The sequence below is a fragment of the Colossoma macropomum genome, unplaced genomic scaffold, assembly GCF_904425465.1.
Source record: "Colossoma macropomum unplaced genomic scaffold, Colossoma_macropomum, whole genome shotgun sequence".
NCBI classification, from domain to species: domain Eukaryota; kingdom Metazoa; phylum Chordata; class Actinopteri; order Characiformes; family Serrasalmidae; genus Colossoma; species Colossoma macropomum.
The window spans coordinates 8,448,986-8,464,517 of NW_023494792.1; the positions used below are offsets into that span (position 1 = coordinate 8,448,986).

Here is a 15,532-nt window from a genome sequence, read left to right on the forward strand (position 1 = left end):
GGTCATGGGTTTTGTGCAGGAGGTCCTGATGGTGGTTTATAAACCACTGGGGGGTTTTTTTGGCAGCAGATTGCCTAGACTGCTTCAGCATTTTTTTCCAGAGTAGACAACACTGTCTCTCAATCTTTCTGTTGATATTGCACAAAACCAAGTTAGTGCACAGTCTGATCAGAAATCATATAATGAAGAGCTGTGATCAAACAATGCCAATAGCTGAAATGTTGTCTTACAATATAAAAAAAATGTGTAAATGCAAAGCACTACACCGTCACATAATAAAAATACATGGATTTTAAAGTTATGTTTGAATTTATTTAACAGAAACTTGACAGCAGCCTTCACCATATAAAACTTTCAGCACAGGACAATGACCTGTTATATTTTCATACTAGGTCTGAGCTGGTAAAACAATCCTTTTATTCGGGTAACTGCATAGAAACACAGCAAACAGTTAAACTGGGTTGGTGGGGGGGATTCCTTTGCTTTAACAATTCGTCCTATAATTTTTTGGCAGTCCCTGAAACCGTCTCTGTACAAAACACACTGATACCCTGTGAGTTGAGTCTTAATCTTTATTAAATAAAAGAGCATAATAAAGAGCAGTTCAGTAAAGGCTGTGGTTGTAGCCCACCGTCATCTTTAATTTGGCCACAAAACTGTAATTAATCTAATGTGAATGTTACACAAACTTCACCATCTGAGAGTTTGTGGCCACTAGGGGTGCGGGAAAAAATCGATTCTTAGATGCATCGCGATGCGGAAGATTCTGAATCGATTCACAAATGTCAAAAATCGATTTTCTAAATATTTAATTTATAACGTAATGTTGACGGAACGCAAAAGGCGGAACTTGGAAGTGGGAAAGTGCAGCGCCCGGACAGTCTGTGACGGCACATAACAAAAACACAACTGGATGACCGAGAAATCCAACCGGCTCCCTCTGCATTAAAAGCCAGGTTAGGTCAGGAGTCACAAAACAAATGTTAACATTTTGTCCTTTCAACAAAGTCAAACCACCTTGGGAGCCGCAACATTTAATGTCCAGTATGTCTCAGTATGTGATAATGTCCTAGTATAGGCTAAACAATATAACGTTAAACGAAAACGCAGATTTACTTCGCTCTGCTTTAAGCTTCAGCTATAGCCGCTTTCTTCCCATCTCTGCCAGAAAACTTTTCCTCAGAAGTAGATCAGTTAAAAGTCTCTCAACGTTCGACTGTTTTATGAGGCTGAAGTCGCTTCTTATTCTCCAGCTTCTTGTTCGAATTTACCCATCCCAACTTAAATTCTAACTGAGGCGCCGAATGTAAATGCGGCACCATTTAAGGTGGAATGGGAGAATTCAAAAGAGAAGCTGATTTCACCTTTGCCACTTTTTAGTGTGACAGTCTCTCGTTGCAGATTTGACGTACCAGGAAACCAACTGCGCTGCTTATAAATGCGAATAACGCATCGCTGCTTTGTGACCTACAGTCTGCACGCCGGTTCTCAGTCGTTGCAAAACAGCGCGAAAGCCCTATGTTGCACACGTCCCGTCTCAAAGATACTTTACTGACACAGCGATCCTCCCCGTCTCTACAACGAGACCAAATCCGAAGTAATAAAATCACTAAAGAAAAGAATAGCTGTAACGTGCTGCGTGGACATCCACTGCCACTGGATCTTATTTCACCATAACTGCGCATTTTATCGTAGATGAGTAGCAGCAGCTTCTCGTGCTCCAAACAAGAGCACTGAATGAGAGCCTTCTAGTTCACTTGCCACATCACTTCCATTTGTTTTATTAAAAAAGATATTGGAAGTAAATTCATTATGGATCATTACAAATACTTTGCTTTAAAAGTACCAAGTCACTTTAAATAACAATAACACAGAGTTACTTAGTCACTTTAAAATGTATATTGTCTCTATATTCTGTATATATTCTGTGTATATTTTGTGTATATTTAATATATTTCAGTTGGTTTTTCTTGTATTTTTATTTTTACTTATTTACTTTCTGTAGCGTGATTATCTGAGCCTCACCACAAGCATTTCAATGCATAAATGTCCTGACATGTTGTGCAAATGACAAATAAACTTGAAACTTGAACTCGAAACTTGAGCTCACACAGTGAGAAAATATAAATGCTATATAGAAAAAAAGATGCATCGAGATGCATCGATAATCGTTTTATAATCGCATCGCAGCCCTCCGAATCATAATCGAATCGTGAGGTGCCTAGAGATTCCCACCCCTAGTGGCCACTCAGTTTAGCCCTTTGCCTTCTTCTCTGAAGCCATTTCGCCATTTAAATAGACCTGCTTTGCCTGATGAACGAGAGCCGAGGCAAGTTTTTCCTGAGACTGAAGTCATTTTTTAGTCTGAAACCTAAAATGTACACTCTACCATGGAGGAGACTTTTTTGCACAGGCATGATATCTCCACGAACACGTTTAACTAGCGCAGCTGTGTTTCTAGCTAACGCTTCAGGACATCTACAACAGCAGGGTGATGAAGCATGCTGGCAAAATTACAGCTGACCCCTCTTATCCTCTCTATCTTATCCTGGACATCACCTCTTCCAATCAGTTCCCTCTGGTAGAAAACTCAGGGCCATCAAAAACAGCACAACCAGACATGCTAACAGCTTTTTCCCCAGAGCTGTAGCACTCATAAACCACAGAGGACACCTCACACTTTAATTTTAAACTGAAACCAACCTCCCTCACTGTGCTACAGCACAACTCCTCTGTCACATAATGCTTATTTGCACAGCTGTACAAAAGTTATTTTTTTTCCAAGTATTAATTTTCCTCTTTAATATTCCATATATAATATTACGGTATATGTCTACTCAGACCTGCATATGTATAGATTTTCATATGTGCATATGCACAGATATTCATCTCTTTGGCTCATTTCACATCAGCTCTTTATTATCCTTATTCTTTATGCTACTTACTGTACTTATATTATTATTTGTCCCTTAGTTAAATATTTGTTAATAGTCTGTGTTTGTCTGGTGTGTTCGGATTGTTTCAAATGTCATACATGTGTGCAATCATCAAGAAAAATTCCTTGTATGTGTAACATGCTTGGCGAACTAAAGCGATTCTGATTCTAAAATGATTTTTTACTGTCACTGGGAGCTGTTACCATGGTAACTCAATTTTCTGTCACCGTGCACACGCCTAATTCACATTTAAACATTTTTGGAATGACTGTCTAAAATACTATTCGGACAGGATTAGTTTTACATAGGAAGACAGGATGAAGCAATTTTACATTAGATGTCTAATGTTCATGTTTGCAAGGGACAGGAAATCTTGGCTATAAATTACAGATATGGGAGCGGCTAGTTGATTTATACATCACACCAAAAAAACGTCCACACACAATAGAGAACACGGCCAAACATTTCATTTAATAATTATAATTTTGTTTACTCTATCCAGCGTTTCCCAAACATTCGTTAAACTTTGGCGATTCACCCAGGCATATGGACACCTGTCCAAGTATATTTTGATTTGTTTAAAACACTGAGCATTTTTATTAATCTGTTTTGCAAAAACATACTTTGAACCTGACCTCTACACGAACGCAGCTCAGGTCAGGGGAGGGGGGGAAGCAAGGCAGCGCAAAGGAGAAAGTGAGAGTGACCTATTACATGTAACAAGCAAGGCTGTCCCAACTGAATTTGCTTTTTCTTAGTTTGAAGTAATGCCTAGTTTTTTTACGCTAATGATGCATCTAATATTTATTTAACAGATGAGTACTGAGAAATATTTTAACGAAGCTGCACGAGAAGGAGGAAAGACTGGTAGCTCAGGTACCCTGATAAATGCTAATTCAGAGAGCTTTGCAGTCATTAAGCTATCATAAGAAACCTGCATTTTGGTAATTTCAATGGGCATTATTCTAGTGTAGCTTGCGGCTTCATTTCGCATCCAAAAATGCAAAAGCATTGTTTTTATTGAAGGTGCGAACACGGGCACCGACATTCTGTATTGATGCAGTCGGCACTCTGCGACTCCAAGCACTGTTCATTATCTCAGCGTGTCACGGTGCGCTACTCAGGATTTTGCCGTTGCTACATTAAATTAAAGCCACATGGAGACCACAGAAAGCCATAGTGGATCACATGTGGCTTAAAATTTACACAGAAAGGCAGTCATTCTTTTAGAAAAACAGAAAAATTATAATGGTAAGTTACTTTAGTTTATAATACTACTCAAGTCTTTTTCACCTCGTATCTTTCAGTTGGAAAACAGTGAGTTTGTGAAAAGATAGGAAACTGATGCCAAGCATGATAAACGATAGATGTTGAAAATTTTGTTTCAATAAACACAAGTATAGTGTAAAAATGAACTCGAACTTGATGTTTATCTGCGCGCTCACTAAATGCATTCCATAGCAGCACTGCACGGCACGTCCAGTGTGTGGTGGCCTTATGTGTTATTAATTGTAGCAACAGACGCCCTTAGATAGTCTTGTGAAAATGAATGCATATTTGTAATATCTGAGTGAATTCATTTGAAATAAAGTTATTTTTATGAATGTTGTTGCTTATTTATGCTGTAGAGTTGGTGTCACCCACTGTGCCCCTGCTTCAATAACAAGGTATATTTCAAATCTGTGGGAAACACTGCTATCCATTTACCTAGCAAGTAAACAGACGCCAAGCGATGTCACATGCATTCACTCTTGCTAAGTGAATCCATGTATCATTAGCATTGTCTTTAACTTGAGAATTTATGGCCCACAGTCAACATCACCGCATTTTTACTGAGAAAGGACAATACATCTTTAAGCGCCTCGATATTTAAGAAATCCTGTGAAAACTACTCTCCACAGCATATGATGGGATATTCACAAAAATTTACCGGCAATTCACCTGTGGTTACTTCTACGGTTTGTTTTACAGTAAGTAAAAGACGACAGAATCTTTACTAACACAGGGCATCACAGTCCACAAAAGTTACTGACATGGTGGATTACGACAAGGCTATTATTATAATAATTACATCACCCCACCTCCCCACTAAAAATTAATCTCATCCCGAATAGCATTAAAGTGTATATCTGAGCTGTAAAACACCGCAGTCAGTGAGGACACAGGTGAATCTTGAGTTTGACAGAAACACTTAAAATTGACGAAAAATTGTCAACTGCTGATGCACTGTGTAGGTGTGAAATCTACTCACAATACTGAATCCTTGTGCGCACTGCTGCTACAGGAACGCTGTAGATCTTCTCCAGGTAGTTCCGTACATCAAATTTGGTCATCCTTGAAAAAATCGGAAAGGAGAAGGGCACAGAGTGGTGGTGAGGCAATGGAACAGAACAAAGGACATGGTCAGTAGACTGTTCCAAGAAAATAGGACATTCTACGTCTTGCTATTGTCAAGACACTCCATAATGTTTAGAGGAGATGTCAAACATGACGGTTCAGTAGATAGTGTTTGGAATGTTTTGTTTCACAGGGAAAAGGACATTTATAGAACATTCAGAAACAATATCTTAAAAGATCCTAATGGCTCGTTTAAAAATACACAAAGAGTGATTAATTAAATCAAGTTACAGAATCTCAAATATAAAAATCCTCAATGTTCAGTTATTGAAAAAAATAGTGGTAACTTTGTATGAAATACAAAACTGAAAACTAGAAAGTCTGGTATGGTCGTAGGCCAAGATGTAATTCTTTCATTCCCTGCTTTCTAAACAGATATGCACTCTTGTGGGCAAAGTTCTTTGTAGCTGATTCAACTAAGCCAAGCATTTCTAACATTCAGGCTGACTTTGCGTTTCGAAAGCTGAAGCTGCCACGTTAAACTTGCACGAAATGCACACAGTTCAAACTGAAAAAAAAACGCAGAAAAAGTGCAGAAGACTGAATAAATTATTTTACAGTATTCTGTAGAAATATTATTTTCATACACACCTAAAGAGCATGGACAGTGACAATGTAATAAAAATAAAAATTCAAGCCACTGATCCTATTCAAAAGTGCTAAGAGAATGGAATGACCAACCAATTTTTAAAAAATATCAGTGTCCTTATAGAAATTTGTCAGCTTGCACTGAAACAGGTTGGAGTCAAGTGGCATGTCACTCTAACGACACAATACAAATACTCCCAAATGTACTCTATGGCCAAAAGTATCGAGACACCCCTCATAATTAGTGAATTCAGTTTTTTAAGATGCACCCATAACTGACGAAAGCATTTATGTCTACACACAGCTTGTATGATCTCCATGAATAAGCATTTTCAATAGAATTGGACACTCTGGAGCAGCTGCACACAAGCCCTAGGTCACCATACCCAATGCCAAGTGTCAGCTAGAGGGGTATACAGCCTTCTCTGGAGTGATAGTGCACCATTTTTGAGATGAGTTGGAGCTGCGTTTGTGATCCAGAACTAATCATCCAATGCAAGTACCTGACCTCACTAATTCTCTTATAGCTGAATGCAATCAAACCTTCACAGCAATGTTCCAACATCTAGTGCAAAGCCTTCTCAGAAGAGTAAAGGCTGTTACTGCAGCAATAGAGGGACAAACTCTCTAATAATATCCTGGAATTCAGAGGAAACATGGGATAACCAGGTAACTACAAAATTATGGCCACTGTCTAGTTGCAATGGAAAACTGGAATTCATTTTCTTTCATTGTCTAAAAAAAAAGATCCCAAACAGTTTTTAAGCAACACCACAGATGAACATTTTTTTGTTGCCTAAAGAAACTTTCAACTGAGTGTTCTCAGTTTTTTTTTCTTTTAAAGGACCATCAACTGAAAGGTTTTTATGGAACCAAAAAAGGTTCTTCTATCTAGGTTCTTATATCACTCCACATTTCTGGCACTAAGAATAAAGTGTAATATGCTCGGCTGCAAGGAGTGGAGCAAACAGAACTTGAACTTCTGCTTTATGTGACACAGGAGAGAACAGTGTGTAAGTGTGAGTTACTGAGGGAGAACAGAGGGGAGGGGTGGCGAGGGTATAGAGTGAGAGGGAGAGAGAGAAAGCCAGACAGACCAAGAGACCGAAAGACAGAGAGGGAGAGAGAGGATTCCTAGAAAGCAAAACGCTCAACAGGCAGTGAGTGGAATGGTAATCAGAACAAAGTGCTTTCCGAGCCATTTGTGTGGAAAAACTGCGCCTGATTAGCGAGCAGGAACGTTCTTTAAATAACTGCTCCTGATGATCTCTATCATGACCCAACCTCAGGCCCTGAACCTCTGCCTGCCCATCCTTCCCCCTGCATGTCTGTTTCCTTAACAGTGTTTACAATCGTCATTCATTGAGCTAATACATTTCTAAGAAAGCATCTTGTAAAATGTGGGCACTAACAGCCATCGTTAACTGCCCAAGTGGTACCTCTCATGGGGGCACAATGTCATTTGCACTGTAGCTATGCTTCACAGGGCACAGAGAATACACGGCAACAGGAGAGATGAAGCATGGCTAGTTCAATGTGATATGTGCGACTTTACATGAGGTCTTTGATGCTATTTGGTTTCAAAAAGTCCACTGAGCATGAAAACAGTGACAGCATCGATCCAAGCTGTTCACTCCAAACACTGATTCCTTTTTCACGGTAGAAAAATACTGTCGCACCAAAATCTCAACACTTTTTTTGGGGTATTGCCAGCTGCCCTTTACAAAATTGAACATTTCATCATGAAGGCAAACGGCTCAAAATTACTAGAGCAGGTTAGAGACTAATGTAGAAAGGCTAATATGGAGGACACACTGGGCCAGAAAAAACAAAAAAGCTGACAATAAGTAAAAACGTTTATACAAAATAAAATTAATAAAGTAATTACAGGATGTAGGCTTGCCAAGAAATCCAGCGACCTCAATAACAGGGAATGGTTGGTCATCCAAGGCAATGAATTCCACTATTTTTTAGTTATATAATTTGGCACTACCGTTTGTGATTTTTTTGTTTTATTTCAAAAACTGGGGCTACAGACAGCATCAGTGTGCTGTAACGTAGAAGCTCTTGGGTATTGTACCCCCACTAGATACTTGGCATGAACAGAGTTTATAAATCACTTGTCTAATGTCCCTCAAAGAAACGGAAATAGTTCTGCATGGCTGACGTTTTCACTGCTTCTGCTGTGGCTCACACTATTTGAATACGTTTGTGATGTCCAGTGCAATAAAGTAATTTTTTTTTCAATCTCTGTTTCTAGTTTTCTTACCATTAAAATGATTTGTAAAATTTTGTGATACTTTGTTTCTTTTTTTTTTAAGTCAAAATTTTCAAACTTTTTTCTCTTTCAGCCAAAAACCAGTTTTGTTTGTCTTTTTACGACCTTTAAAATTCTTAAATTCTATTGTTCATGAAGGTTTATAAAATTGTGATGTTACAATTTTATAACAACTTTGCGTAAGAAACGGTGCCGCATGTGGACCAGTCAAGTCTGATTAATGATCAGACCTGTTTAATAAGGTTGTCATTGGTGCTTTTCATAGCAAATGACCAGTACACAGTGATAGCCCAATGCAATGAGCTACTAGGCTATTAGGCACAGGTCTAAACAGCTCCCTCGAGGTCCATGCGGCTTATCTTTTCATGTGCTGCCCTCTCCGAGCACACTAGCCTGCTCCCTGTTGTTCAAACTTCTCTCCCCGTTATGAGTTTCAGAAGGACCCCACCCTTCACACATAAAAGGCATTCAAAACAACACAGACGCTCATCTTTAAACACAGCTCATCCTTCTTTCTCTCTCTCTCACCCACACAGGCTCACACGCACACATATCCTGCTTCTTTTAAGTCTTTTAAGCAGGTGATTCATCACAGACGTCAAAACAGGGAGATGAATGATGGATGAGAACACTCCAGATTCAGATGAAAGATTCAGATAAAAGTGGCTGTAGTAGTCCAATGCATTGGGACAAACTAAAAAGAAAACAACTGCTCCACACTGGTTACATTTACAAGACAAAAGATTGACATCAGCCCTACAAGGGGTGCAGCGAGCTACAGCCTAAAAGCCAGATAAAGTCACTGTGATAATATGGTGAGGAAGTCTGTGGTCAAATAGATAAGAGGGAGTGGGGTTACGGCACTTTGAGAACGTTTATCTGACTTCTTCCACTTTTAATGCATGAAGACAGACTGCATTCAGCCTCATTTTGAGCACGCAAAGACTTTTGACCCAGTTAAGAACCTTTGCATTACGCTCAATCCCTGGCCAGATGGCACCAGCACTGTGCTACAGGTGGCGAGGATGTCTAGTGTGGACTGATACGCTCAAGATCACAAAAGACTGAGAAAACAAAACCCTGAACTCCTTGAAGGTGAAAATTTCCCCTCTCTGCTTACGCAAGTGCTAACACATAGCCGGATTACCAACTTGTGCGGTTTGGAACGCTTTCCGACAGAATAATAAGCAAGATGCAGTGCTCCAGCGTCACGGCGTAAGATGTACACCCTCAGGTTTAACTGAAAACAAAGCAGACTTTGTCCTCTTCGCATGTGAGCTCCACTATTAGACCCCTCATTTACAGTTTGACTGCCTGTTTTATATTACACCGCCGCAACGAAATAACAAATGTTTGGACGCTACTGACGGTGAAGAAACGTCACCAGCAGAGCATGCGTTGTTGTCTTGGCAGGTGGTCAGGTTGGTAAGATGTAAACAAGGCTGAATGATAAGCAAGATCGTAGGCCAGGGCCTGCATTTACAAAGCTTCTCAGAATGGGATCAGATTCCGCTCTAATTTACTGTCAGACTTTGCTGACAGAAACAGATCCTAGATCAGCACTCCCACTCCAAGAAGCTTTGTGAATACAGGCCCAGATACGTTTTCCAGGTATGCCTCAAGCTTTACTTTAAGACATTTTTCATGTTTAGCTCTCAGATTTGCAGCTTCTTTTGGTCTCCTATTAAGAGTTACCTGAAAACGTTGGACTTTAGGATATCAGCTCATAATCCACAACAAATACTGTAAACCTTTTAATCTCCAGCCAGGAAAGACATTCATTTCACAAACTAAAAAAAAATGTGCAGAGCAGGCAAGGAACAGCAACAAGCAGGATGTGGCTGATCCCTGCCTGGACTGACAAGATTAAGACAAAACCATCACCTTTCTTTAATTCAGAACGGTTCTGTAACACATTTCCACATTTCACATATCACATATTCCTTTGTAAAACAATGCTAGGTTTGGCACAACTTTATACTACGTATTTTTCTTTACGTGTGAAACCCACAATCTCAAACATCCTGATGCTTGTTTTGGAATGACCATCCACTCACTACCACACAGTTACACACATACTTAGATCTGATTACTGAGATCTGACTTCCACCTAGTGGTCAGACAGCACACTGCACTACAGAAATTCATAGAAACTTGGCACTCACCAAGTTTGTCAGGTGTTTTTGCATGCTTTGTCCATTTATTTAGATATGACATACACAAAGTCAGAAAGATGCAGAACACTTACTCCATAGGGATGCGAAACTGCACAGTGTCGGCTGGCTGTTCCTTGCCCGGTCTGACGAGCGTCATAGAGAAGGTGGGCCGGAATATCCTCAGCTGAGGGTTCCCCAGCTGGTAAATAGGATAGCTGCACAAATGTGACAAATAGCATCTCATGGAACACGGCAGAAGCAAAAACTACTTTTTTCAGATATGGCACGATTACTGTCACTGGATTGTGACATGCTGGACTTCTGATTCCCACTTATCACACCTCAGGAAAAACTGTGATAAATATTGTGTATCAGGAAAATGTCTTGAAGCACTATAATGCTATTTTTTGCTATTCTGTTCACCTCTACTGCACATGTACAAGTGGACCTGAACAGGCACGTGTATAACAACGTCCCGCCAGTCCTTTATTCCATCTCAGACAGCTCCCTATGCTCTGTATAGTTCACTGCACAGGTTCCACGATGAGCCTTTTGGGATTAAGTCATCCTGTTGTATCATACTATGTCTGGTTTGTCATTGTGCATTCTTAGAGCAGGTTATGTTTTCTAGATAAGTCACAGGCCAGTGAAGTCCTTTTAGCTTATACTTTTCAAAGTACTGCCACATTCTTTAAACTCATGGGGGGAAAGTGTACATTTTGGGTTGCATACAGACCATCTCTCCTTATGCAAATGATATTTGATACTGAATCTGTAACACCAATTCTATCTTTAGAAAAATAAACAGCCAATACAATTACATGTCCAGTCTTATCTCCTACAAAACTCTCCACATTTTAGCTTAAGCACACTGACAAAGCTGATGTTACACAGTAACACAGGAATATTCATTTATCACTTAAAGTGTCTCTAAAGTGCTTTTAACTGGATATATGTTATGGACGTTTCTGGAAGTCTTTTATTTTATTATGCATGGAGTATTTTATCACACAATGTCCATGGTTTATGCCAATTTATATTTCCAAGATACAGAAGACCGGCAGGGTTCTTTAGAACTAGTCTGTTTTCCAAAACACCACTTTGTACCGAAGGTTGCTCGCTGACACATCACTCGGAGCAGGTTAATCAAGGTCAGTTTCTCCATCAGTAACTGAAATGCTATACAACCATCTTTAAAATCTGAGTCTATCTTCGTCAGCTTTACACATTAACCAAACTGAGTCCTGGTTTTAGTGATGCTAATGTAAAAAGCAAGGTTACCTACTAAAATAAAACATCGACCAAGAGTTTCCACTAAATATTGAATGTAAATATGTATGTAATATGTAATATGAAGGTAAACGCGGTGAAAGTGTAACTATATTGTTTGGCTAACAGCCCAGTTGAATGGGTAACGTTAACGTTAGCAACTTAACGCTAATTAGACTAGCTAGCTCATTCAGATAGACAGAAACACGCCCTTACATGATACTAAAACATATTCCGAGTAGGGCTCACAGCAGATAACAGCACTTACATTAAACGCTTTGCCATACTCATCACTCCTGTCTCTCTGAGAGCTACATGTGCTGCAGCTGTATCATTCAGCCTGTAACAACAAACGTGCTCAAGGTCCTCCGAAGCGTCCCCGATGACTGCAGGAAGGGTTGACTGGGTGACCGACTCCAAAATAAAAGTCTCTTCATTTCTCTAATGCAGTGTTTCTCAACCCTGGTCCTGGAGCATTGCCCTGCACATTTTAGCGCTTTTCCTGCTTTTACACACTCACGTTTGATGTGTTGGGAGCAGGGAAAACACTAAAAAAATGCAGGACAGTGGGCCTCTGCCCTGATCCATTTGCAGATAAATTAGAGGTAGACTACACGATGAAGAGCTAGAAACTATTCGCTTGAGGTGTTAATTTATGACCCTGTAAGGTGAACCTCTTGAAGCTACACTGCATATTCAAACCTCCAAAGCCTTGGTAATTACTCGATGAGTTCAGAAAGACGGAAAATACTTAACTTTGCAGTGGAACGGATATCTAGAACTGGCATTTTCATTTTATTGCCATAAACATCACTCTGTACACAACTGGCCCATGAAAAATTGAGGAATGATGTGGGACTTTTTTTTTTTTGCCTTCTTCTATTCCTCCCATCAATTTTCTAGAGTGAAATAAATAAGGCCCACTGAAGACGTTTATTTTGACATGTGAGATTTCAGGCTGCGTCCAAAACCACATATTACCACATTAACTAGTTTGTGAAAATAGTACAAAATTAGTAGTACATTCGTAGTACGAAGAGTGCAATATAGAATGTGGTTTTGGACGCTGTCTTAGTGCTTCAGTGGGGTCTCAAAACCAACCCAGTGTTTTTTTTTTGTTTTTGTTTTTTTTTCCCCTTTAGTTCATCTTGTCAATGAAAAGACACCTGGATTGCCTGTAACCAGACTTGGTGTGATTCACAATGTCATTGTAACAATCCAAAGAGGCTTAGCTTTGTCAAATGCCTTTGACAATTAACAAAAAATACATTTCACAATTTAATTCAATGTAATATTCAATTATTATATTCTGAGTGGGTTTACCAAGAAGTTCATCTCCTTTCCTACTATAGAAGGTACCCTCTTTCAGAAAGCCTTCTCGTAAGACCCTTTTAAACAGTAGAGGGAAACCTTGCCCCTTCCACTTCCACAGCGGCACATACTGGGAGCTGGTCCACACATCTGACCCAACATTTAATCTAGTGTTGCAGTGGGTGTAAAAATGACTAACTGTCTCCTGAAAGGAACACTTGTCTGGGCCTCAATTCATCCAAGGTCTCAGTGGGCAGCATAGCTTTTCCAGCCTGTGCCTGCAGTCATGTGCCACTGCGCAGGCAGAGGTTTCAGAAAACTCAGATTCTAGTTTCAGATCTATACAACTATTCTGAACTTACCCAGTCAGTGGTCATATTAGCAGCATGCAAAGTGTTAGAGAGTTGTGGGTAAGGTAAACTGATTCATTTTTTTATTATAGTCTTAGATCAGATTGTGACCACAGAGTGCTCAGTTCAGGCAGAGCTTTACGCAAATCTCTTTGAGAGGGTAACACGCAGTAATAAATGTTTATACTCTGTTCTTGTTTGGCTTCCATCATTTCTCACTAATTGCCCCTATCAGGTAACTTGAAGGGGCTCTTTGCCATTATCGCTCTGCCACCCCTTGGTAGTACCTTAAAGGCAGAGGCCTTTTTTTCCTGAATTAAAGGAATGTCGCTGACTACAAAATGAGGCCTGACCTCAGAGGTCAGTAGCCTCAGCGTTAATGGCTGGAGCTAAAGTGCTGCAGATCGAATAGGTGAATGTATGAAATTGTGTTGGTTTTTATGACATCACAAAAACAATGAATTTAAAACGGACTGTTTTTTTTTTCCATATATGGACTGTATGAACTGGGGAGTGAATGATATGTATTAAAACCTCAAAATGTTAAGACAGCACATCAAACATTTTCATTTCCAGAACATGAGGAAAATGATACGGGTGTCTTTCAATACGGCACACAGTGAGGAAAGCGTTGAACCTGTTTGACTGTGTGTGGATTACAAAGCGTTTGCTAAGTATGGAAGACATTCTTCCATTTGAATAGCGAGTCGTGTTAGCTAGCTAGCCAGCTAAATATTTACGCAACTGTTCTAATAAGTCGTAATGTGATAGGGACAATGACTTTAGCCATTAAATGCCTGTGAATCCCTGTTTGAATCCCTGACACTTTTTTATCATAACCTGTGTGGCTGAGATTTGCTTGCAAAAATTGGCTGTCGTTCCTGAAGAAGCAGTGTTGGTGTCACAGCGGCTGTTCTGTGTATCCAGGCAATGTCGGGCTGTCTGAAATTTGAGGCTAAATGCTGAATGACTTATAAAGAGGGTGTGTGGAGGAGTTGGAAGCCCCTGATTAGGCATCCATAAGCATGAGTCATTTTCATTTTTTCACCGTCACTGTTTCATTTTTTAATTAATTGCTAATTGGCATTCATGTTACAAAGGTTTAATGTCACCCTGTTGTATTAGTGCACCAATTTGGTCGTTTTTGCTCCAGCTCTGATGAATAACACTCCTGCCTTGACAATGGCCTAGAGGAACGATGGTGAGTACATCTGCTTTCACATGCCAGGAGGTGGTTGGACCAGGTCCCTGCTGTGGAATCACAGAGCATGAGCCTCCTGACAGGGTGCCAATGTTTTGCAAAGGGTGGGCTCGGGTGGGCTAGAGAAGATGTACACATGCAACTCGACCCCACTCAACCTTCAACCAAAGGTCTGCTCTCACACTGTTGTCCAACTCTTCCATTTATAGATTTGACTGAGCAGTTTGTTTGTGACTGGTGCTGTCCCCTAAAGCAATAGAATGAAAAGTCAGATGGCCTAAATAATAATAACGTCCTCCAAAACTCAAATCACAGAGCTCACTCTTTCAACCAGTAGCAACAGATTTATCATTTCCTCCTAGATATTACATTTAAATATATTGCATGGGGACACGTTTGAGTTTCCTTTTCTCACTTGTTTAGCCCCCTTTTCAGAGTAGCCATAAATGTAATTTCTGCCTGTTTTGGAGGACGTCTCTCAGTCTCTCTATGCTATGTTTTTTGTCCTTCAATAATGCTGATGGAATATACTTTAATGGAAATGTGGAATTTACAAAGAAATTTACAAAACTTGCATTTTCATCTTTGTAGGTGAGTAAGTATGTGCACATTTCTAAAATTGTTTTTATTGTGTTTAAAAGTCATTTTTACTCTTGTTTCAATTTTTTTGATATTAAGAGAGATCCAGTTGTGCTTTCCATTTCCTCTCTGCACGGCTGTCTTGTGGAGAGGTGTGAATTGTTCTCACAGCAGTGGGTTCTCAGCCCTCCCCTTTCACTCTTCATTGCTCACTAGCAGCTCAACACGGAGTCACAACATTTTACACACACAAAACCAACAGTGTACTATGGTGAAAATATTTTTATTCAATTATATTACTTTTTTAAAAAAAAATCAGTTTTCCATTCAGAAAGAGGCCACAATAGTTCAACCATGTTTAAAGTATTATACATGACCATAGCCTTGCAGAATATTCTCTATTGTGATTTTTTAGGTGACAATGTGGTTTGAAATAAAATCACAGTACTCATCAGAGGTGGGCATTA

At 39.7% G+C, this 15,532-nt stretch overlaps 1 protein-coding gene across 1 annotated transcript in view; it reads right to left on the reverse strand.

The window, feature by feature from the left end:
- mrpl23 (mitochondrial ribosomal protein L23) overlaps positions 1-12,031 on the reverse strand; it is a 30,570-nt gene extending 18,539 nt beyond the window's left edge. The window contains exons 1-3 of the mRNA XM_036575797.1: positions 11,893-12,031; positions 10,448-10,570; positions 5,188-5,270 (exon numbers count right to left, since the gene is read on the reverse strand). Of these exons, the coding sequence (XP_036431690.1) occupies positions 5,188-5,270; positions 10,448-10,570; positions 11,893-11,915 (229 nt within the window). The 5' untranslated portion in view covers positions 11,916-12,031. The remainder of the gene's footprint in view (positions 1-5,187; positions 5,271-10,447; positions 10,571-11,892) is intronic.
- Positions 12,032-15,532: the final 3,501 nt, after the last annotated feature.